Below are 23,724 nucleotides of genomic sequence, written 5' to 3'. Positions count from 1 at the left end.
TATCTGTTTGCCACACGAAAGGTTAATACACCCAAAGCCAGCGCTTGCTTCAAATGGGCTCAGCGATCGCAATTGCTTTAAAAATACGATATCTAAAACCTAAATACCCAATACCTTAAATTTCGTCCACTGCCACCAGCAACGTGAAATTCTACACTTGTTAAAAATCCATGCTCGACTTAGTAACAATCCTATTTCTAGAAGTAAAAATCTTATGGTGCCAACTGAATGGGAATTTGCATTTTATCAAATTGAAAAAAGTCCATGAAATCTGCCAAGTCATACTTTGTTGGCATTAAAGAATGTCGATCACCCCCTCCTTTGTTATTGTTTATCATTTCAAATACAGCGGTTTATTTGCAAGTAAACTTCAAAATAACAATCTACGCATGTAGGCCGATATGTTATTGGCGATATCTGATTATAAATATATCTATGAATATATCTTGGTTACTCGCTTGAATTAGCTGATGGAAATTGATTCTTTAAGTGACTCGCCATTGAGCGGGAGCATAAAATGGCGGCGTGATTCGTCTTCTTTAAATTCGATGCGTATGCCATGACTATTTGAGTGCATTATCAACCTACAAACAGGTAGACGTATTGAATTTGGCCAACTTTGACAAGTTACACTTTTCACGTATTTACTTTAGATCTTCCCTTGATTGATACTAATTCAGAGGGCTTTGAATCTCATTAAAAATGTATTGTAGGTTCCCCAATTTTCCCGTGTGGGAGGGGAAAAGGGCCATCGTAATTATTATTTTACAGTAGATAATTAGACCAAATAGTATGGCCTCCGGTAAAATGAGAAACTGAGTATCGAATCGTTCCGATTTGCGCAGATTTCGGCAACAATTGTACCATTTCCATTAAGGTGGATGGTGGCGATTAAGCCACTATCCGCCGAAATAAAAAATGGAGCTTTAGAGCAATTTTCTTTTCGGAAACACTTGCAAATCGGCTGTTACACACGCCATCTTGCTTGATTTGGGAGCGTAGGAAAATATCCACCTTCTAGGAGGTGTATTTTACATTTTATCCCGAGTATCTCAAACAATCAAATCGCTTGTTCTTGCGAGGTTCACGAGTTTTATATACTAAATACCTATATATAACACGTTATACCGGAGCGCGGAGGGCAGTTAAAAATAACCAACAAAGATTGAAGTCTGATCCTTTATTAAATTTATTTAACAACATTGAATTGGAAGTACATTCAACTACCTGCTTAAATATGCCGATGGAATGGTAATTTGTGTCACTCGATGGTAATTTATATCACTCCATGGTAATTTATATCACTCGATGGTAATTTGTGTCACTCGAGGGTAATTTATATCACTCGATGGTAATTTGTGTCACTCGATGGTAATTTGTGTCACTCGATGGTAATTTATATAACTCGATGGTAATTTGTGTCACTCGATGGTAATGTATATCACTCGATGGTAATTTGTGTCACTCGATGGTAATTTATATCACTCGATGGTAATTTGTGTCACTCGATGGTAATTTGTGTCACTCGATGGTAATTTATATCACTCGATGGTAATTTGTGTCACTCGATGGTAATTTGTGTCACTCGATGGTAATTTGTGTCACTCGATGGTAATTTGTGTCACTCGATGGTAATTTGTGTCATTCGATATTGTTTGTTAGTTGCAGATCCTCACTAAGACGCAAACACAAGTGAGAACCATCTTGTGGTATTAAGTGCGAATCTAGAATTGTGTCACTCCGCTCTTCTTAGTGACATTCAGCCATAAAGTAAGGGGGGGGAGTCGTCACAAAACATTTCTTGAAATGAGGGTTGAGGTGTCCTGAGTCCTCCCCCCTCCTTTCAGGGTATTTAATGGACACTCCCTAAGACATTCCTGATCTCTATAGCAAGCTAACACCATTAGCAAATGGATGTGAGGATATATAATGGGTTTTTAATGCATTCTTCTGATAAAAGGACTTTCCACAAACTTGGCACTCAAATGGCTTCTTCATGGCATGTGTACGCTTGTGTGTGTTTAGTGTAGACGCTAGCGTGAATCCCTTGCCACAAATTTCGCATTTGAAGGGACGTTCCCCCGTATGCCCATATATGTGGGCTTGTAGGTTTCCCTTTTGGTTGAAGCCCTTGCCACAGATGGTGCACTTGTAGAGCCTCGTTTCAGCGTGCGTGCGCATGTGGTAAGTTAGGTGTGTCAGCTGCTTAAAGCCGCGCCCGCACTTCTGGCATTTATGCGGCTTTTCGCCTGTGTGGGTATAGCGGTGAATCTTCATGTCGATTTTCTGATGGAAGCCTAAAAAAACATAGAAGCTTAGTTTTGCAGGGGCTGTTTCGAGAATTCTCAAAGGGGGGAGTACCATTCCGGACAAAAGGGGAAAACAGTATATTAATTATTTATCCATATATACAGGGGAAAGAAAATACCCTAAAAAATCACAATCCCTTGTTTGGGAGTGGAGAGAGTCAGTGAAGTAAGAAATATTAAAGATAGAAAAGGTTGTTGATGATTAGGACAAGTAAAGAACGAACAGTGGTGGTGACGGTACCACTGATGGTGATGGTGAAGATTTTTATGATGATGATTTAAGGATTATGATATTGTAATGGGGGTGATGATTACAGTGCTTGTAATGATGAAGATCATAATTATAAGGATGATTATAATGATGGGGACGTTGATTATATCATGGTGATGGTAATGATGATGAGGAGGAGAAGGATTATAAAGATGATTATGAGATTAGAAAGACAAAAAAATAGATAGATTATCACCACAAAAAGTAAAAGTAAAAAGGAACACAGTAAAAGTAAAAAAGGAACACAAAAATAAATAAGCTAGGAAATTGAAATAGCGGTGGAATCAACTTATGTCAGACTAGCAATATTTGTTAGAGCATGTATAGCGGAGTACTGAGCATTTCTCTGTAGTGACTCATCACTGGGTTTGATTCCCTTTAAGCCGAACGTTTTTCCCCAGGTTATCCGGTTCTCCTCCCTCTTTTTTCTCTTCTTCAGCATTGCAGCAACATAAATGCTGATCTAGCTTCGTAAATTGAGATTTGGTAAAGAAATCAACGCACCTTTTTTACAAAAGTCACACACGAACGGCTTGTAATTTGTATGCGTGCGCATATGAGTGTGGAGGTTGGACGCTCGGTTGAAAGCCTTGTTGCACTGTGGGCACACATACGGTTTAACGGTAGTGTGTGTCAGCTTATGACGCGTCAGGTTACCAGGCTGACGAAACGCTCTCCCACATTGATCACAATTGAACGGCTTGTCCCCTACACAAACAAAGCATGCGCATCAGTGTTACTTGTCCCACATTGAGCACAGCGGTCTACTTCACAGAGAGCAAGCGCGGTCTGAGTAAGACAAGTAATTACTTGTTCTGGTTTTATTTTCTTATATTTGAATGTCATCGAATCATTTCGGGAAAAATACATTAACATGTTCATTATTCAAAAAAAAGCAATTCTTATGTTATTTTAAAAAGAATGGAGCCGTTTTCATTTAAGGATGGGTTTAATCTCACAGTGATTAAAGTGGATATACTTGCTACTGAAATGTTTATCTGAGCTAGAGTCACTAATGAGCTTTCCAGGCTTTACTTACCTGTATGAATCCGTTTGTGCGTGATCAGCGTGTTCGAGCGACTGAAAGACTTCAAGCATACGTCGCATGTGTAGCGATACTTCCGGCTTGCGCTTGATGTTGGTTTCTTTGCTACGTCACTTCCGTTTGCGTCGGTCGTCATGGTAGCCTTCGAAACCTCCTGTCCTGCGGACGTTTTGGTTTCATCTGACTTTGTATCACTCATTTCCGGTTTGATTCGACCATTTTTTTCATTATCATTTTCCATTCCCGGTTCTTTCTTGACTATCTCCGGTATAACTTCCTGCATGCTCAATGCTGCGTCCAGCGGTGGTATTATAGCAGTTTCACGCATGTGCTGTGGCGAAAACCGCGGATCATTCGCCGAATAGAACATCTCCAGATTCTGAGCCCGCTCTGCCAGCATTCGACTTGCGGGGAACATGCGCATTACATCAGGATAAGCGACGTATTCTCTGTATGGCGAGTTTCTGTATCCCATTGACGAGTACGGGTCTGTGTAAAAGAATTCTCGTAAATCACGGCACATCGGGTGGAACAAACTCCGAGTATATCCAATCCAATCTTCCTTTAGATCATCAGAATGACCAGAACATTCCCTGAAAGAGTACTCCACGCTATCAGATTTTGTGTCAGCATCTTTCGGAACATGAATGCGCCCAACTCTGACGGGAACCCCCGGAAAGGCGCTTGCATATTGAGGAGCGGAGCTTTTCAGGGGGGTGGTGGCGCGAGGAAATTTCAGCAGGGGTGGAGGTAATCTAGTTGGCTGGTCCGCCTGCTCCATACCTAGGATGAAAGATATTCATCAGATCGCTATATAGATTGTTTTTTAATAACATTGGTAAAAGCGCATGTTATTAAGGATGTTGTCAAAGCAACTATCTTGATGAAAGAATTATAAAAGGAAACAAAGGAGCTCTTATACCGAGAATGATAAATAACGTCTGATATTGAAGTGGGCAGGAATAAGGCGTTTGGTAACCTCGATATTACTATGAAGACTAGTCAAAAAGACCCCATGCCAACTTTGAATTCAATCTAGCTGTCAGCCCCACGCCATTTCTCTTATCAATCGCATGCTTATGAAAAAAAATTGCGTTATTAAAAGACTAATATTGTTCTCCACCGCGAATACGTCTAAAACTTCTTGTTACTACGCGACGGCTTTGATTTCAGTCTGGAACTATACAAACGCTTTGTTAAGCGCTTTCTGCGGCGTGGATAATTCTAAGCTTCTTTCAATTGATCTTGACCAGGTTTTCAACAAAAAAAGCATAATGTTTCCAACCAGGAATAATGGTTGGTTTCTTTTCTTGCTATTTTTACTATCTTTTGTTTCTGTCTTTTTCCAGTGAATACCAATCCAGTCTAAGGGGCCGATTACATGAAAAATTTCAGCCCGGGCTGAGTTTTCAGCCCGTTTAGGGAGTCTGAAAGTCCAGCCCGCTATCCCCCACAAATACTTGTAAAATTGCTCTTTCGGTTACATGAGCGAGTTTTCGGCCCGGGATCAATTTCAGCCCGGGGGGAGTTTTCCAGCCCGGGTTGACAAACCGGGTTAGGATTTTCATCCCGGGCTAGCGGGTTTAAATCGCCATGGAATCGCGTAAATATCTCAAAATTGGAGTCCAGCCCGGGCTGGATTTAAGGCATATAATCGGTAAGCAGCTGCCCGGGCTGAAATCCATCATGTAATCGGCCCCTAAGCCCTGCTCTTTTTTCTTTGCTCTTTCTTGCACTTATAATCACCTAATAAAGGGTGCGCTCTGAGATTTCATGAAATAGAAAATCATTTCCATCAGCTGATTTAGTAGAGTTATTGCGCTGTTTTAGAAAGAAGTTACTAAATGGGCATTGTTTTTTAATTTGTTATTTTCTAGATTTATTCTTATAATTTGTCCAATTTCGAATGAAAGAAATGTGTGGCAGGGCTTATTAAAAATAGAGCAAACGAACATAGTGTTGACATTTTCTCAATCATTTTGATGCAACAATTTAGCGATTGGATGTTTACAAAATATGTGATTTTAAGTTTAAAGCTACGGTTAGGCAATTTCGAATTTAACGTCAGTTGAATCTTTTTCTTTTTGTTGTTTCTTCCCCTATTGTATTATATCTTATCACCAAAATCAATCAACAGGAAACTTGTTTAAAATGATAAAGATCCCAGGGTGAGTCAAACAAAATTTTATTAAGTAAAAGATATATTCTTACAAAAAAGGAAAATATTTGCAAAGTGCACAACAACGCTGAACTTTCAAAATGGTTCTATATTACCAACGCTATTTCATCAAATACACCTATTTCAAAAAAGTTTGACGATAAGAGAATGGAAAATGGAACAAAGTTTGGCCAATGATAATATTTCCTTGTATTTAAATTTCGTTCATACGTTACAAGGACCTCCATTCCCAGAAATAAGAGACAACATGGCCGCCACGCATGCGTAATAGTGCACATACAATGTCAAAATGGCTGCCATTTATCATAAGGAAATGTGGGGAGACATCACAATTTATCAAATTTTCTCGTTTCCGAGATTTTGGGCTCACGATGCAGGACTCGAAAAAAAAACCTTGCCATTCGAGTGATACACTTTCCGTTCAAACGATGCCAGAGAAAGCCCTATAATTGTTCCTTGGACATTGCACTTTTGTTCGCTTGAGAGTATACAATCCTCCATACATTCTCTGTAATTTCATTGAAATCGGGCATAAAAGTAGTCGTTTAAAAGGTAGAACTGTTCGCTGCATCACAGGTGCAGGACTCGAAATTGGTAAATCGACTATCCTTCCATCAAATTGGCCAATAAAATAGGCAGTAGCGCCTCCCAATCTTGTTCCCGAAGAAATAACATTTGATGTAGTTATGCCTAGTTCAGGAACCATTATTGTTGTCTTTAAGATACAGACTGAAGCAAGGAAAACGGTGCGCTCCGCAAGAACAAATTCTCTCCGTCCGTTCGTCCGTTCCCCATTTTGTTTTTAAACGGCCCCACGGCTTTCTGGGATAGACACAGGGGAACCATAAAGCCTTTCTAAAATATAATTTTTTTTATTTGCGCATATATAATGTTTTCCAACCTCAGCAAGACTGCCGCACTTCCATTATTATTGGACGTAACAAATCAGAGATGCCCCTTGCACGTTTAAATACCGCTTATACTACTTTTATTAGGAATTTTAGTCAACCTGATTAAAAACTTCTAGTGTAACAACAAAAGGGAAGCCCCTGTGCTGGCCGGAATTTTGTTTTTATTTGTGATACCGCTGTTATTCCTCGCGGGCCTAGTGAGCCCAGAGAAACCGCTGGCTAATGTCCCTTATTTCTGGGAATGTCGCTACAAACTCAATTTAGCCTTACTGGATGTCATAAACAGATACAAGACTTGTTGACTTGTTTTCCCTAACCAGTGGTATTTGGCATTCATCATTTTCCATTTTCGTATAGTCAACCTTAATTGAAATAGGTGTATAAGCGGTGAGGTCGGTGACCTCCAGCAGAACTCCGCGGAGCCCCAAACTAAAAGCTTTCCGCAACATTTCAAGGCGCAGTTCCAGATCCAGATCTATTAATTTACGCCTGTTTACAGGTCAAAATGTTTAGAGCTAGTACGTTGACTGTATAAGCTGCATGATGTCTTAATTCTGCCAATTGAGGCGACATTGTTCAGTCCTTTTCAAATATTTTATTTATTTTATTTTACTTTTACGGTGATGAAGGTCAAGGGAAGAAAAAGAATAGGACTCGAGGTCCCTTAAAAGATTAGCCGTTGGTCAACAGCATAGTAAACGTTACATACATATAGAAAAAACACTTGCATACAGGTCAGAATTTTACTCCGCGCTTGGTATTCGAAGAAAAAGGGTAAAACCCGTCAAACCGGTATCGTGAAAAAGGGGAAACAAGCAAAATGACTTTACCTACCGTTAACCGCTTTCCTATCTTTTTCAAAAGGAAAAGGTCCTCTTTATTCCCGAGGTTGAAAAAACTAATAAAAGGATCATATGTACCCCATTCAAGTAATTGATTACAGCGACTTTTATTATTTTGCCACCTCTTGTCAATAACTTCCAACCGCTTTCTGGCTTCCGTCATTCAAACAACTTACGGGATTTCATTTTGTGCTTTTTAATTGGTCAGGGCCTCGCGGAAAGGTGGCGTAATTTGAAACCATTTCAGTGCTGGCCTATGAAAACTCTTCAAGTATTTTGAATGACGGGAAGCCAAAAGGCTATTTAGCTATTTGAAATAATTGGCGAGAATTCGCAAAATATTAAAAACCGCAGTAAATAACATGTTTTGATTAATTCTAACTGGGTGTTGTATATCATATAGGTTGTGATTAAGTGAATGCCTGCTAGCCGGTGAAGAAAAAAAATAGGTTTTCATGGAAACGGGCTATCCTGTAGGAGTATTTTCTAAGGTCAGACTGATTATAATTATACGTCTATGTATCAAAACAATATCATCAATCAGCCTTATATTGGTACTGCAATCAGATAAAAGATAGTTCCCAAAATAGGGATGAATTTTTTTTAAATAAATTATTCAGTTTGTGATCTCTATTTCTCTGTTTGTTGTATTATGTTCTGTTTTCTCTGCTTTAGCTTAGAATGTTTTCCAAATGATCCAGGATTTTATAATTAAAAATTACAGCACAATTCATAATAGTATATACCAAAGAACTCAAATGTAAGCCTCGACAAGGGACCACACATTTTGGTTAAAAACACCCCTGGATCCGTTATTGTTCTCTCCCTTTTCTCCCTTGTAATATCCTTGTACAGTTGTACAATTGTTATATGGAATCTATTCTTTCTATTGTTTCGCGTGTAATTTCTGTCCGTTCAATGGACAATTCTCTTTTTGTTCAACTTATCTATCTTTTGTAACTTTTGCCAGTGAGTACCTATCCATTCTCCACCCCGTTTTTTTTTCGTTTATTCCCCAGAAATCATTCTTGCATGACTTAATTTACACTATAATATACCTAATAAAAAAGCTGCGCCCTGAGATTCCATATGTCGTAGGCGTAACGCGTAAATTTAATTTCGCGTATTCGTTTAAAAACACGAATTCGGGTAACGAAAACAGCTGAATTTGTCCTTAATTTTGTCAACTATATAAGCGTGAGTCTCCATAAGAAACATTTTGCTTTTGGGAAAATTTGCAAGATAATATTGTACATATGACTTTTGCCATTTTTGTACAAAGTCCGAGATGCTACGCGGTTGGATGTAGGTTTTCGTTTTGCAGCTTCATTTGAGGTGCATATAAAGCATTAGGCTTTGGTGATAATTCACGTTTTATTGTAAATTGTTTAAAGAAAATTACCCATAATAACACTATTTATCCTGGATAGTAGGGAAAAGCGTCGAGTCTACTCTGTATAAAAATTGCCAAATCTCACCCTTTTTGGGGGATCATCTCCGTCACGAGTGCAATTCATCCATCTCTCTGCAAATCCTTGATACAATCGCATAAGGATAAGTTTGTTGAAGTTTTTCTTAGTTTCTTACCTCGTGAATTGATTAAGGCTTCCTCGATTTCTTGACTTTTTTGCTGCTTGACTAGAAACGACCGCGGCATCCTGTCAGATCTTATAATAAACTACAAGAGAAAAGGTAGATTGGAAAGGAAGACCAAGACATCTATTTCAAAGTTATTGAAGGATAGAATAGTAGGTAAAATTAGACTCGGTGCTTTGTCAACAGACCCGGAAAGCGGTTGCCTTTTGCAATTAAAAGGCGATCAGCCCAATTGTAAACGTGCATATTTGTGCTTATATAACTGTTCCTCGGGTCATAGTGAAAATGAAACCCTTCCTTGTTCTACTTTGATTAGAAAACAAAACCATTTCTTGCGAGTTTCCATTCAACTTTCGCCTCCTAGTATCCGTTGCATACGGAAGAAAGACCCCTAATTAGTAAGTGTGAGATTCAAAAGCTATTGGTTGTCCTATGTTTTATAAAAGAGCAAATTAATTTGGCATAAATAGTTATTGCGTCCCTGCTAATTGCTGCTCAATATTATAGAGCTATTCTTTAATAACTAACGGCAGAATTTTAGTGTTTGATTGACAAGTTGGTGATCAAAGCTGGTAACAACAAGGTGAATGTTAGCGCGATTTTGCTCGTATATAAAATATAAGAAAATCAACTTTTGTTAGCTGAAAATAACGCATTTTATTCACAATTTTTAAGAATTTGCTGCGCGCACGACATTCAAATTATCCCTTCTTACAGGGCGAGATTTCATAAGACTTTTACAAGTGTATGTTATTATTAATCCCTTTATATTTGCCGCAAAGATATGTGTTTCTTTTAATATAACGCAAACCTAAACTTCGGCTAATGTTTCAGAGAAATTCTAACCTGATTGATTAAAGAAGCCGAAATTGTCGATAGATGTCGGTAATTTCTGAAAGTAACAAAAGAAACGGTTCCATGCTCACTTTCACATTCGCCGAAACCTAAAAATTACAAAAACAGAGAAAAAAAGGTTTCTTGTTTCTATGCTGTGCCGAGTAAAGACTTCCTTCGGTTAATTGATTTTATATATGAGTTTGGGCTATTCTAATCGTAAACAGTTCATTTGTTTTTTGTCAAAATATCTAATAAAACGTGTCAATACAACTAACAAAACAATAACCACCTTCCTACTTGTGGTCGAATGAAAAAATTATTGCTGGATCCCAATAAGCCTTTTGAGAAAAAAATTGATAAGAGTTCAAAGAAATTGTCTTGTTTTTTGAGCGCGGCAAGGCAACTTGCGCTGACGACACAAGATCATCTCTGATTGGTTTAAAATTTCAACCGGATGTTTTTGATTGGCTCATCAGACAAGTGTTCGTTTCGCTTGGTACTTTGACCGACACGTAAAATAGGGCTGTTGATTCAACTGTAAATCTTTTAATCAGTTCTTTTCTTTTCAGCTTGGTACACTTTTTTTGTGAATTTCCTCTTGTCTTGTTTGAATGAATTTGACTCGGATTAAGAACATTGAAAGTTTACTCTCGAAAAAGTGTAAACTTGATTCTTAGAAATTTGCCCGAACACAGCAATACTTGTAACCTTTTTTGAAATATCTCTTTCGTTTCGAAACCTTAAAATTACGTAAAATGATAAGTAAAATTTAAAAGCCCTGAATGATTGTTGAATTTATTTATTTTACTGAGACAGGCGAAAATTTTGATTCTCCTTTTTTATTTTGATTTTCCTCTCCTAGTGAAAGAGAAACAGAAGCTCGCTATCCCTAGACAATCAACTTCTAACCCTTTAAATATGGATCGTTGCGCGCAGTTCTTTTTATTTTTAGACGTTTATGAATAGAGTGCGGATAAATGCATTCCAAAGGTACCAACAGATGTTATTTTTGTGTTTAGATTAAGGGAAGGTATTCCCCCTCTTACTGACGGGGTTTGAATGTTTTAGATACAATGATATTTCCAACCTCGAATACTTAAGCTTTTTTTTAGGCCCCCGGTGTTTGTACACGCCCCCTTTGAATGATCGCGATTGTTTAATGTTAACCGTGGCTGGTGGTCAGAATCAGGAATTAGCGTGAATGCGGATTCACGCGGAGCTTAGCACATACGATTTAAAATAAGAACAATACTTCTTTACACATATTTTGAGGATGTAACAAAATATTCACAACAATAAAGCATTAGCGCGTAAAGTACAGCAACAGAAATCTAAGAGTGCGGTTAATTATGGCTTCTGAAAGTTTTTATACCTTTTCCTCATATTTTTTTCTTTGTGCACTTTTTTATTCCATTTTCGTTAAAATAATTATGTCTACATTTAAATTTCTGTGTGTGTGTTTAATTGATAAAATGGGCCATGTTTGGGCGATAACAATTATTCCCCTTTTTTTATCTGATAAAAAATAGTGATCAAAACAACTAATGGTTTCAATGATTTTTGCTTTATCATTTCCAATTTTGAAATTAATTCCGTTACGTGAGAAATTGAATTTGATACTTGTACTTTGAAAATCAAGATAAAATTGAGAACCAAAGCATACTTTTAGCTATCAATTTTCAAATGTGCTTAAATTTTCTCTAATTAATCCAGAAATACAGAAAATACTGGTCAGGTATAGACCGAACGTTCCAATTTTTTTAGAGACTTACCGAAATTGCGGACGTTGTTTCGTGAATTAGCCTCCTACGGGTAGTACCCTCTCTAGATGTATGCGGATCCTTAAACAGCAACCTCTAGATATCACGTCCTGGTTCAAAACAACATCATCAAGTCCCGCCCTTCAAAAGACGACACACTGAGCACCAAACAAATAATTAACTTTTACTCTAAAGCAGGGCTTCTGGATCACGAAACAAGAAACAGTTGAAATCTGCGGGGTTTTTTCTTGAGAATATGAGAAAAAATGCTGATGTTTTCAAAATGCGACGGGCTTTCCTTTGTTTTTGTAAGCTCTAATTCACTAAATCGAAACGTGAGCAAGTTTCAGGGCTAATTATCATATAAATTACATAATGGGAGGTCTAAACGTTTTACAAGTAAACAGACATTTTTTCCCTTAGAGTCTAAATAGGGAAGCTCACTTTTCGCACTGCTTTTTTCCTCAAATTTTTCTTTTGATGAAATTTAAGAAAAAATCTGATTCATTATAAGCATTTTTATGTTTTTTTTCTGAACAGTTTAAGAAAATCGCATTTTGCAGCTGTCCTTTCGTGCAGGTGCTTAATCCGACCCGAGCGAAGAGAGCAAACTTCATCAATACCCCTGGTCACGTTTCTCTCACTCGAGAGATGTGTAACTTTATATGACTTTAAAACAGCTGTAAACCTGAGCAAAAAAGTATCAAGAAAATATCGTATCTTGTGACTTGAACTCTCTGAACTTCTGTGTCATTTAAACTACACTTTTTTATATGAAATCTTTTTCGTAAGGATTTATCCTGAAATTTAAGAACAAGCTAAGATCGTGTCCCAACTTTAGTAAATTCATTTTCTTTTACTGCTCGAGAAGGATGGTTGCGGTATAGAGATCTTCATACAATTATACAGTGGTCTTATTTTATTTTCCTGAAAATTTTAACATAAAAATCTCAGAGCTCAAGAACATCTCCCATCTAAAGTTGTTTTTGGTCAATGACAAACAACGTTCTCCCTTCGTCCTGTGCGTTTTTCATCCGTCTTTCTCTCCCTTTGCTCCTTTTACGCGGTTTATATATATATATTTTTTTCTATTCACTCCTTCAATCTACTTAATTAACTCTTTTACCCTACCCCATCAGTATTTGGCAAAACAATAAGAAGAAAACTATCTAGGCATTTGTGGAAATTAAATGATTTGAATGATCTCTCAGGGCACTTAAATGGTGTGAAAATCTCTATATCCTAGTGCCAAAGTCCGAAAACCTATAGTAATTAGCTAAAAATCAAAGTATAATCAACTGGAGTAAATGTCAACGCTCGTGTTAGATCAAAGTTAAACAGGTTCTTTGATTATATTTGAAGATAATTCACTGTCTTATTGACTGAGATAAAGACATTTTGCAAGGTGTTGGTTTGAATGACGTGCAGGCTAAGAAAAGCAGACACTTCTTTTATTAAAACCAAATACAGATAACCGTCTTCATTATCACTTGAAAACGTTTATCTGGTATTTACTCAAGTTAACCAGTTTTTTCTTTCTATTTCCTTTAATTGCCGAAGAAAATTGTATTTCTTCTTTGAACAGATGTAATATTTTTTCTCCATGCTTTGAAAACCTTTAGTATGATAGTGGATTAATTATTTAAGTGGCCAAACTTGGAAGTTCATTCTCTCTAACTATTTTGTTGTTTTCTATATGATTTACTCGTGCAAAGAAAATTGTAGGGAAATTTCTTATCAGATTTTTTTTTAATTTGTGATTCAGATATTTTTTATATAATTAATCAATGGTAAACTTTTCTAAAATATACACTTTTATTCTATGACAAAGGGGAAAATGTAATTTATGACCAGGAGCTAAAGATTGAGCGTTTTAGAATATAATTTACAATACGATCATTTCTCTTTTGAGGGTGAGTAATATTTTAGACATTTAAACTGCTCGAATGATTCTTCAGCTAGAAAAAGAAGTCATACATCAAAGGGTCACAACTCAACCACCATCTGATTCCTCTAGAACAAACAAAATGCCTAATAACTCAATTATAAAAAAGCAGAGCCCTCCATTCTTAAGAACCTAACGTCATATAAATGAAAACGTTTTAATTAGAATCGCTTCGTGAGGAAAAGTGATTCTGCATTAATGGTGATATAGCTTTTGTCGAAGAAGAGAGATTTCTAACGAGTTCCATCCGAGATAGAAGTTTTAAAGGGTTGTACAATACACTGAAAAATTTATGCATGGCATTGTCTGAAACAATCGAGGCCAATGGAGCGATTAGCAAACTTTACGGCACATGCGCCCTGTATATCAATAAAACATGCGCAGACTTTCTCATGTTTTGGGGGTTTTAGTTAGCTGATAATCTTCTTCAAACACGACCAAAGGCCAAATGCGACGTTTTTTATATTAGGGTGTGCTTCACGATGTGAAAGGGGACTTCTTTTAGAAATAAAATAAACATGAAGGCCATATCTTTATGATATTGAAACAAGTTTCAAGTGACGTGTACCACTACAGAGACACATCTGGTGCAGGACACGCGAAAGGACAAAAGATGACGACCCTTCTTGACTACACTCTTCTGTCTTAGGCATCTGTTTGCTATGGGACGGCCCAGTGGAAAAGAGATGATGTAAGGGTTGATTTTTTTTCAAAAGCCTCACGTTTTCACTGGTCCGTCCTAAAGGGATTGCAAATAGTCCCCGAAATTTGGATGCACTTGCCATCGAGAAAAAAGTATTCAGTTTATTAATGTCCGTTCTCACTAGGACGCAAGTGAGAATTTGTCAAACACAAGCGCAACACAAGTGAGAATCGAACAAACGCAAGCCGCCGGCGCAAGATAATCAAGCAGTTGCGTTCTGTTTTTTTTTCCAAGGATTACCACCTTCGGGCAAGCACCACCATGGTGTCGAACTTAAAGCCGCATTGTCACCAGTTTACTTCCGGTCGATTACGTTACAACCTCCGATGATTTTTAACGGAAAACGCGAAAAATATTTCAAAATATTGAAAGCAGTGTGTATATTGCAAGTTTCTTCGAGGATGTGATTGATAATTTAGAGCGGATGGCATGTTAAAAATCTCGGATTCTAATAGATTCTTTTGTCGTTTAACGGTTGAGGTTTGCGTCGGACCTCCGGAAGTGAACTGGTGACAATGAAAACTGCGCTACCCTCTTTTATCCGAAATAACCATGTAAATATAGCGACTTCCCTCCCTGTGTAAAACCTAACTCTCTTCCTACTAGAAAAAAAATCAGTGCATGTTTGTTCAACCTTAAGCTTCAGTTCTGGCCTTTAACTACTCCTTTTTCCCAAGAACTATCAGAACATGGAACCTACTACCATCTCAAGTTGTAACGCAGCCAAGCTTGTAGTCTTATGAAGACGCAGCCTTGCCGCTATTACCAACATGCGGGCCCCTGGCCATATACGCAGGTGTTAGACCTTTCTGTGAAGCTGCTTAGACATTAGCGAAAGCTAAATTAGGCGAAATCTTTTTATTTAAGTATTGTTGCGCTTGCTCTTGTGTTCCAGTGAGAATCGAGCGTTACCTTTGCGAGAAAAAGCAGCCTTAATAAATCAGGGTGATCGATCGCATCTATATTCTTGCGTGTTCAAATACTTGCCTATCGATCTGTCATCAAAAAAAAGGCAAACTTCTCGGATCTCGCATACAAAGTTTCTGGCAAATATTCAATAGGGTTTTACAACCCCAATCCGTTGCACCCCCAAGAAAGGGAAATAAAAAAAATAGTACAAGTTATCGGGAGATCACAGTTGGTGATTTGTGGAACTTTGTCCAAGAAGCCTAGGACTCTCATTTGCTTTATCTCTACATAATAATAATATAGATTTATAGAGCGCCTTTCTCCTATAGATCCAAAGCGCTTTTCAGGTTTAATATTATGTTAAATAATTTTTAAAATGCATTACTAAATACATCAAATAGATAATAAAAAGATAAAATAAAGTAAAAAATTTAATTATGATACATAACTAAGATAAAAAAATCCTTAAGAATCAATTGTCGAAGACACGTTTAAAAAGGAAGGTCTTGACCTTGGTTTGAAACACACTCAATTTTTTACAATTCCGGAGTTCTAGTGGGAAGGAGTTCCATATAGGTGGTGTACAACTAGAGGGCTAACGGAGACTAAAAGAGACTTATTTGTAGCGAAGACTGCGCTTTGGTTTATAGGGAGTTAAAAGATCTTTTATATAGGCTGGAGCAGTTTCATTTAGGGTTAAAAGAAAGAATTTAAAATCTATTCTTTCTTTGAAGGGCAGCCAGTGTTGGGTACGTAGAACAGGAGTGACGTGATCGTACATGCACGTGTTTTAGCGTGTTTCGTAACATAGCTGTCACTTTGAATAAGCGCTTGTTTGCCTTATCATCATCAAACGTCCATATTCAAGCTGCGACATGCTGATGTAACTAAACGTTTATGTACCTTGGTATCGGCCTGCGAAATATGACAGCAAATTCTCAAGTGTTTTCTTTGAGCCCATAAAATTACAACTGGGGCGGAGGGATAGAAAAAGAGGCTCTTGTGTAAATGGTTATAGCTAGTTAGCGCCACAAGGAAACATGCTCGCCCTGAGGAATTGGGCAGCCTTCTATTGCAAAACCTGTTATTGTTATATTATTCATTACTCTGGTTAACACGACTATTTGGAAATATTCCACGAGCCTTACTAGACTGGTAGAGTAGCTTACATCCGGGTTTTCGGGTTCTTACCGCCTTTTCTCTTTCTTTCTGGCCGTTTTGTTACGGATACGGTACGACCAAAAACGGAACAACCCGAAAACGCTCTCCAGAGTGGAACAATTTAAAAACGATACTCGCAATTCGCTTTGCGCGTGCTATGTAAAACAAGCAGTAGAGCTTCTTATCGTTTTATCCTCGTTCCCAGACCCTACGTAACTTTCACTAATTTAACGAGATCGCTATCGTTTCTTCGTTTTCGTACGGACGGGCTGTTTCAAAATGACGCTTCTTGTGAGGTGGGACTTTTTAACAACGGAACGAAAACGGATGCGTTTTATGTATGCTACATAAGCATAAGCGCAATTTAGCATTAGTTAAAATCAAGGATGACCGCGCGCTCCTGGGTCTAGCCCCTGCTGCGGCTTGGGCGCCCCCGGTTATTCAGGGCTTGGCACGTTAGTATCCTCTCTCAGAGTTCTGCAAATCTCGCTCGACTCAACACTGAATTCGCGGGTTTTTCGCCCCTCCCACCACACCCTTAGGGTAGCATGCAATTAACTAGGTAAGTATATTCCACGGAAAGGTGTGACGGGTACCCCCCTGGGGGGCGGGGAGCTGTTGCCCTGAGGCCTGGCTCCTCGGGTGCGCTTGGTTAGGCGGTTACCAAGCTATCCGATACCTGACCCCAAACTTATCAGACGATGAGTTTAATGAAACGAAAACGGATGCGTCGGGGACAGGGTGTTTAAGAACGCGTGCTTTGTTTTTCTGGTTCTTTGCGGGGTGCTCTTTGCTTGTAGGTATCAAAGGCAGCGACAGTGTCTACAAAAACCATAGATGGTGAACGTTAACCTAGTTTATTTACAACTGAACTTAGTTTATTACAAGTTATGACACATTCAATGAACACTGTGAAAGAGAGTGTGAAAGAAGGTAACTAAATTACCATGCCGTATATACATGAACAAGCTTTACCAGCATAAACTAACACCAATAAAATACGAACGCCGTCGAACGTGTCGCACGAGTGAGATTTTAAATTACTGAAAAGTTGCACTTTACCTGGGTTCCACCCCAATGCATCCGAGTAGTAGTATATCGCCCCTTTCCAATGCGCAAACTTAGCGCCTACATTTCCAAGTAGTATATGTGCTAATATCGCAGGATCCTATCGCATATCTGGTAATACTTGCGCTAAGAGATCACCTGACCCTTTGGGTGGCAAATTCAAACCAAAATAAACACAGAATTGACTGCGCTCGTCTCGCCAAAGAACGACAAAAAATGCTTTAGTGAATATAAAGCCTTTCTGAAAAAATCTTTCTGGCTTTTTTCGTTAGTGCGAAATTATTTGCTTTTTGTTGTTGCTATTTTGGCACTAAAAGCCTGAGCGCGCGCAAGTTTGCAACCCATAAAGTCACGTGAACTCTTAGCGCAAGTCCCCTATAACGTGATCTCTTGTATTTAAGCCCGGTGTGGCCTTTACGGTCACCCAACCCCTCCCCCTACGCGTAGAAATTGTGGTCAGTGCGATTGCCCCCGCCCCTTCCCTATTCGGCTACACTTTGTTCACATTGCAGAGTGGCATAACAGGCAGAAGTTGAGTGACGCGATCTCCGCGCCCCTTCCCTATTCGGCTACACTTTGTTCACATTGCAGAGTGGCATAACAGGCAGAAGTTGAGTGACGCGATCTCCGCGCCCCTTCCCTATTCGGCTACACTTTGTTCATATTGCAGAGTGACATAGCGGGCAGAAGTTGAGTGATGCGATCTCCGCGCCCCTTCCCTATTCGGCTACACTTTGTTCATATTGCAGAGTGACATAGCAGGCAGAAGTTGAGTGACGCGATCTCCGCGCCCCTTCCCTATTCGGCTACACTTTGTTCATATTGCAGAGTGACATAGCGGGCAGAAGTTGAGTGACGCGATCTCCGCGCCCCTTCCCTATTCGGCTACACTTTGTTCATATTGCAGAGTGACATAGCGGGCAGAAGTTGAGTGACGCGATCTCCGCGCCCCTTCCCTATTCGGCTACACTTTGTTCATATTGCAGAGTGGCATAGCGGGCAGAAGTTGAGTGACGCGATCTCCGCGCCCCTTCCCTATTCGGCTACACTTTGTTCATATTGCAGAGTGGCATAGCGGGCAGAAGTTGAGTGACGCGATCTCCGCGCCCCTTCCCTATTCGGCTACACTTTGTTCATATTGCAGAGTGGCATAGCGGGCAGAAGTTGAGTGACGCGATCTCCGCGCCCCTTCCCTATTCGGATACACTTTGTTCATATTGCAGAGTGGCATAGCGGGCAGAAGTTGAGTGACGCGATCTCCGCGCCCCTTCCCTATTCGGATACACTTTGTTCATATTGCAGAGTGACATAGCGGGCAGAAGTTGAGTGACGCGATCTCCGCGCCCCTTCCCTATTCGGATACACTTTGTTCATATTGCAGAGTGGCATAGCGGGCAGAAGTTGAGTGACGCGATCTCCGCGCCCCTTCCCTATTCGGATACACTTTGTTCATATTGCAGAGTGACATAGCGGGCAGAAGTTGAGTGACGCGATCTCCGCGCCCCTTCCCTATTCGGCTACACTTTGTTCATATTGCAGAGTGACATAGCGGGCAGAAGTTGAGTGACGCGATCTCCGCGCCCCTTCCCTATTCGGCTACACTTTGTTCATATTGCAGAGTGACATAGCGGGCAGAAGTTGAGTGACGCGATCTCCGCGCCCCTTCCCTATTCGGCTACACTTTGTTCATATTGCAGAGTGACATAGCGGGCAGAAGTTGAGTGACGCGATCTCCGCGCCCCTTCCCTATTCGGCTACACTTTGTTCATATTGCAGAGTGACATAGCGGGCAGAAGTTGAGTGACGCGATCTCCGCGCCCCTTCCCTATTCGGCTACACTTTGTTCATATTGCAGAGTGACATAGCGGGCAGAAGTTGAGTGACGCGATCTCCTGTTCGTATGCGCGGTGCTTGCAGGTCATGCACATCCAGAACTGGTAGTCGAGCAGTGGTCGTCCGGTCACGATGCATGTGGGAAACTTGGTGTCGCAATTCGGACACGTCTGGCTCCTGCAAGTGAGCGAGAGATTTAAGACTATGCAATTGACTTGCGTGACACTGAAGCCGACTTGCGTGACACTGAAGCCGACTTGCGTGACACTGAAGCCGACTTGCGTGACACTGAAGCCGACTTGCGTGACACTGTTGTTTTGTTTTATTTGAAAAAGTGAATGTACATTTTTATTTGGCTCCGCAGTTTTAAATATTCGCGAAATCTCGAAGAAGATTTCCAACTACTAAATCGCCTTCTGTCTTCAAATTTTTTGAAGCGTTTTTATTGGCCAGCACTTAAATGGTTTCCAGTAACGCCACCTCTCCGTAAGGCGCTGACCAATCAAAAGCACCAGATTAAATTACGTAAGTTTGAATGATGGAAGCCAGAAAGCGGTTTGGCAAATGGAAACTGTTGACGAGAGTTCGCATAATATTGAAATTGGCAGTAAAGGACACTAAAAGATTCGAAGTTCTTCACACATCTCCGGAGTCTTGTAGGATTGATCGCCAAGTTGTTATATATAGAAACTTTTAATTTACGTCAGGCAGGAAGTAGATCGAGTAAGGACCATGAAAATGTGTCACAAACGCACTCACCAGTCTGGGATCATGGTCTCGCAGTTTGTGCATTCCGTCTTGTTCACGCGTGAGTCCTTAGGAGAGTGCCTGAAACAGAGAAAGCACTTAATGCTACCCAGAGTTCGAAAACCCGAAAGCGTGACGAACGAGTAGCGACACAGGATTTTCGCACAGCCGAAAACCCGAAAGCGCGACAAACGAGTAGCGACACAGGATTTTCGCATAGCCGAACCCGAAAGCGCGACGAACGAGTAGCGACACAGGATTTTCTCATAGCCGAAACTGCGAAAGCATGACGAACGAGTAGCGAAACAGGATTTTCGCATAGCCGAAAACCCGAAAGCGTTACGAACGAATACCGACAGGATTTTCGCACATTCAAAAACCCGAAAGCGCGACAAACGAGTAGCGACAGAATTTTCGCATAGCCGAAAACGCGAAAGCGTTACGAACTAGTACCGACAGAATTTTCGCATAGCCAAAAACCAGAAAGCACGACGAAAGAGTAGCGACACAGGGTTTTCGCATAGCCAAAAACGCGAAAGCGTTACGAACGAGTACCGAAAGGTTTTTTTGCACATTCAAAAATTCGTCACGCGAAAGCGTTACGAACTAGTACCGACAGAATTTTCGCATAGCCGAAAACCCGAAAGCGTTACGAACGAACACCGACAAGATTTTCGCACATTCAAAAACTCGAAAGCGCGACAAACGAGTAGCGACAGAATTTTCGCATAGCCGAAAACGCGAAAGCGTTACGAACTAGCACCGACAGAATTTTCGCATAGCCAAAAACCCGAAAGCACGACGAACGAGTAGCGACACAGGATTTTCGCATAGCCGAAAACGCGAAAGCGTAACGAACGAGTACCGACGGAATTTTCGCACATTCAAAATTTTGGCGAATTCTAAAAAAACTAAGCGTCCCGTCTTGGCCCGACTGGTGCCAATGTGTGTATGCTAGTGTGCTTCTAAAGTCCGCAAAACTAAGGCTAGAATTCTCTTCATTTCTCCCTCATTATCAAGCAAATCCGTCATCTTTTGTACAGTATGGTTTCAATGCTGTACACTTAATTAAAACAGCAATTGAAGTCAGCCTTTTTGTACTTTTACTCGAACGATTCAACACTACGATTGTGATTGTTTTCGCCAGAGCACGCGCATGCGCATACGTTATTCTGCACTGTGCACTGGATCCAAGACCACTATCGCATTATCTCGTATTCCTGATTCTAGTATAATGACTTACTTTGTGAATATTTCCAACGCGAGTTCCTCGTAACCCTTTCTCTGTTCCTCCGTGACATTATCTAGAAGTTCTAGCTTGATAAAAGCCTGTCAGATCACAAAGAAGGTACTTAGAACACGTAGGGGACAAAACAGCCTGATCACAAAGGGTTACATTAGCAACAGATATGGGTTAAAAGAAGCTAAGGGGTGATCATTTACTTTTGAGGAGAGGGGGGGGGGTCTGGTGAGCTGGATTTTTTTATGATAACTCGCAAACAAAAATATAATACTCAATTAAAGCCCCTCCTGCCCCCCCTCTCCTCCCTCCTAAAAACAATAATGGTGAACCTCAAATCCTCAGTCTTCAGTACACAATAGGAATGTAAAGTGAAGGTGTCTAATACCTTTGAACAGGAACCAAAGCACTTGTTTGCGCAGCTGACGAGCGCTAGTAGCGAGTAGATACACGACGCGTCCATGACGTCCTCGTACTCGCGTAGATGAAGTGCCTGACAATTAGTACAGTAAAGATCGATTTAATAAGGCCCGAGCCTCAAATAAGCCCCGAGACTCAAAGAAGCCCCGAGACTCAAATAAGCACCAATACTCAAATAAGCCCTAAGACTCAAATCATCCCAAGTCTCAAATAAGCCCCAAGACTCAAATAAGCACCAATACTCAAATAAGCCCTAAGACTCAAATCATCCCAAGTCTCAAATAAGCCCCAAGACTTAAATAAGCATCAAGACTCAAATAAGCATCAAGACTCAAATAAGCCCAAAGACTCAAATAAGCCCCGAGCCTCAAATAAGCCCCAAGACTCAAATAAGCATCAAGGCTCAAATAAGCCCCAAACTCAAATAAGCCCTAAGACTCAAATAAGCCCCAAGTCTCAAATAAGCCCCAAGACTCAAATCACCCCAAGACTCAAATATGTCACGAAAGTTGCGTGATCTCTGACAACAAGTTGCTATGATGTTGCGAGTAATTTTGAGTCATGTCACGCAAGGTGTGTGATCTCTGACAGCAAGTTGCTTGTGGTGTTGCAAGTAATCTCGAGTCATGTCACGCAAGTTGCGTGATCTCAGACAACAAGTTGCTATGGTGTTGCGAGTAATTTCGAGTCATGTAACGCAAGGTGTGTGATCTCTGACAACAAGTTGCCTGTGGTGTTGCGGGCAATCGCGAGTCATGTCACGAAAGTTGCGTGATCTCTGACAACAAGTTGCTATGGTGTTGCGAGTAATTTCGAGTCATGTCACGCAAGGTGTATGATCTCTGACAGCAAGTTGCTTGTGGTGTTGCGAGTAATCTCGAGTCATGTCACGCAAGTTGCGTGATCTCAGACAACAAGTTGCTTGTGGGGTTTGCGAGTACCGTTTTCATGCTGGCGTCGATAGCTCCCTCGTAAAGTTGTCTCTGGGCCAAAAGGAAGAAGTGATACGCCTGAAACATACAAAAAAGCAGGTTGGAACAGCAATACCATTGATTCTCCCCATAGAATAAAATACTAAAATCAAAAACAACATATAATCACCCCAAAAAATATTTTTAAAGGCCCAAAGAATCGTTTCCTAATACGACACGCTTGCTCGCCCTGAGTCTGACAGACATGTACACGTTACACAACATATGGTTTACTGCTTGTACAGAAACAAGAAAAGAGCAATTTCCAATCCACGTGTTATCAACTAGTTTGCTTACCTCAGCCCCTCTCCACGCGTTATCCACCACTTTACTTTCCTCCGTTGCCATGGAATCCTCTTCTAGTAGCCCCGCCAGCGCCGAGATGGCCTGATAACGAGAATATACACGTGATCAATGGAATATGATACGAAATCACATTTAAAGGTTAAGACTGACTTTCTGTCCTATGTAATCTGTCTTGAAATTCCTGTGGTAGTAAAGCTCGTAATCGTTAGGTTAAGCTGATCGTGACGTTCGTGATCGTTACGTTAAGCTAATCGTGACGTCCGTGATCAGTACGTTAAAGTGATCGTGACGTTCTTGATCGTTGCGTCAAACTGATCGACGTTCGTGATCATTACGTTAAGCTGATCGTGACGTTCGTGATCGTTACGTTAGGCTGATCGTGATTTTCGTGATGCTCGTGATCGTTACACTAAGCTGATCGTGATCTTTGCGTTAAGCTATACATAGCTACTCTATAAACTTTACCAACCACAGCTCCCTGATTTACCTCCTGGTATATGCACTGTTCTGCCTGCAAAACACGACAGCGCGGTAAACACAAAAGTCAGGCAACATCGAATTCTTCTCTCCTCACAGAGCTTTCAGTGTCGATCGGTGGAAAGCTCTGCGAGGAGCGACAATCTGTCTGCACGCAAACAAGCAAATAAAACGACAAAAATAAAAAGAGAAAT

General features: G+C 40.2%; 2 protein-coding genes across 6 annotated transcripts in view; both read right to left on the bottom strand.

Moving 5' to 3' along the window:
- Positions 1-1,165: 1,165 nt before the first annotated feature.
- Positions 1,166-12,038, bottom strand: LOC5518406 (zinc finger protein 771). Of its 2 annotated transcripts, none has more exons than XM_048734570.1 (5): positions 11,763-12,038; positions 9,145-9,235; positions 3,620-4,408; positions 3,085-3,288; positions 1,166-2,297 (listed from the first exon to the last, which is right to left on the bottom strand). In XM_048734570.1, exons 2-5 carry the CDS (start codon positions 9,212-9,214, stop codon positions 1,885-1,887), a joined length of 1,476 nt encoding a protein of 491 aa, XP_048590527.1. In that variant the 5' UTR covers positions 9,215-9,235; positions 11,763-12,038; the 3' UTR covers positions 1,166-1,884. The 2 variants fall into 2 exon arrangements, with proteins under 2 accessions (XP_048590527.1, XP_048590528.1); XM_048734571.1 differs by lacking the exon at positions 11,763-12,038 and adding an exon at positions 9,342-9,650.
- A 5,271-nt stretch (positions 12,039-17,309) lies between these two features.
- LOC5518407 (WD repeat-containing protein 35-like) overlaps positions 17,310-23,724 on the bottom strand; it is a 32,167-nt gene continuing 25,752 nt past the window's right edge. For 2 of the 4 annotated variants that reach the window (XM_048734350.1, XM_048734352.1), the window contains 7 exons: positions 23,541-23,564; positions 23,045-23,134; positions 22,718-22,786; positions 21,745-21,849; positions 21,360-21,445; positions 20,129-20,197; positions 17,310-19,546 (listed from right to left, as the gene is read on the bottom strand). In XM_048734350.1, the coding sequence (XP_048590307.1) occupies positions 19,381-19,546; positions 20,129-20,197; positions 21,360-21,445; positions 21,745-21,849; positions 22,718-22,786; positions 23,045-23,134; positions 23,541-23,564 (609 nt within the window). In that variant the 3' untranslated portion in view covers positions 17,310-19,380. The remainder of the gene's footprint in view (positions 19,547-20,128; positions 20,198-21,359; positions 21,446-21,744; positions 21,850-22,717; positions 22,787-23,044; positions 23,135-23,540; positions 23,565-23,724) is intronic. The other 2 variants (XM_048734351.1, XM_048734353.1) reach the window with 1 other exon arrangement.

This window comes from Nematostella vectensis, chromosome 11 (assembly GCF_932526225.1).
Source record: "Nematostella vectensis chromosome 11, jaNemVect1.1, whole genome shotgun sequence".
NCBI lineage: Eukaryota > Metazoa > Cnidaria > Anthozoa > Actiniaria > Edwardsiidae > Nematostella > Nematostella vectensis.
Note: the sequence above shows the minus strand (reverse complement) of the source record. Positions and strands in the feature narration are given on the sequence as shown.

Coding starts and splice junctions, on each gene's coding strand:
- LOC5518406 (XM_048734570.1), bottom strand. CDS start 9,214: ATGCCGCGGTCGTTTCTAGTCAAGCAGCAAAAAAGTCAAGAAATCGAG. Junction 4,409..9,144: donor AGCCTTAATCAATTCACGAG/GTAAGAAACTAA, acceptor CTTTCATCCTAG/GTATGGAGCAGGCGGACCAG. Junction 2,298..3,084: donor GTGTGACTTTTGTAAAAAAG/GTGCGTTGATTT, acceptor ATGTTTTTTTAG/GCTTCCATCAGAAAATCGAC.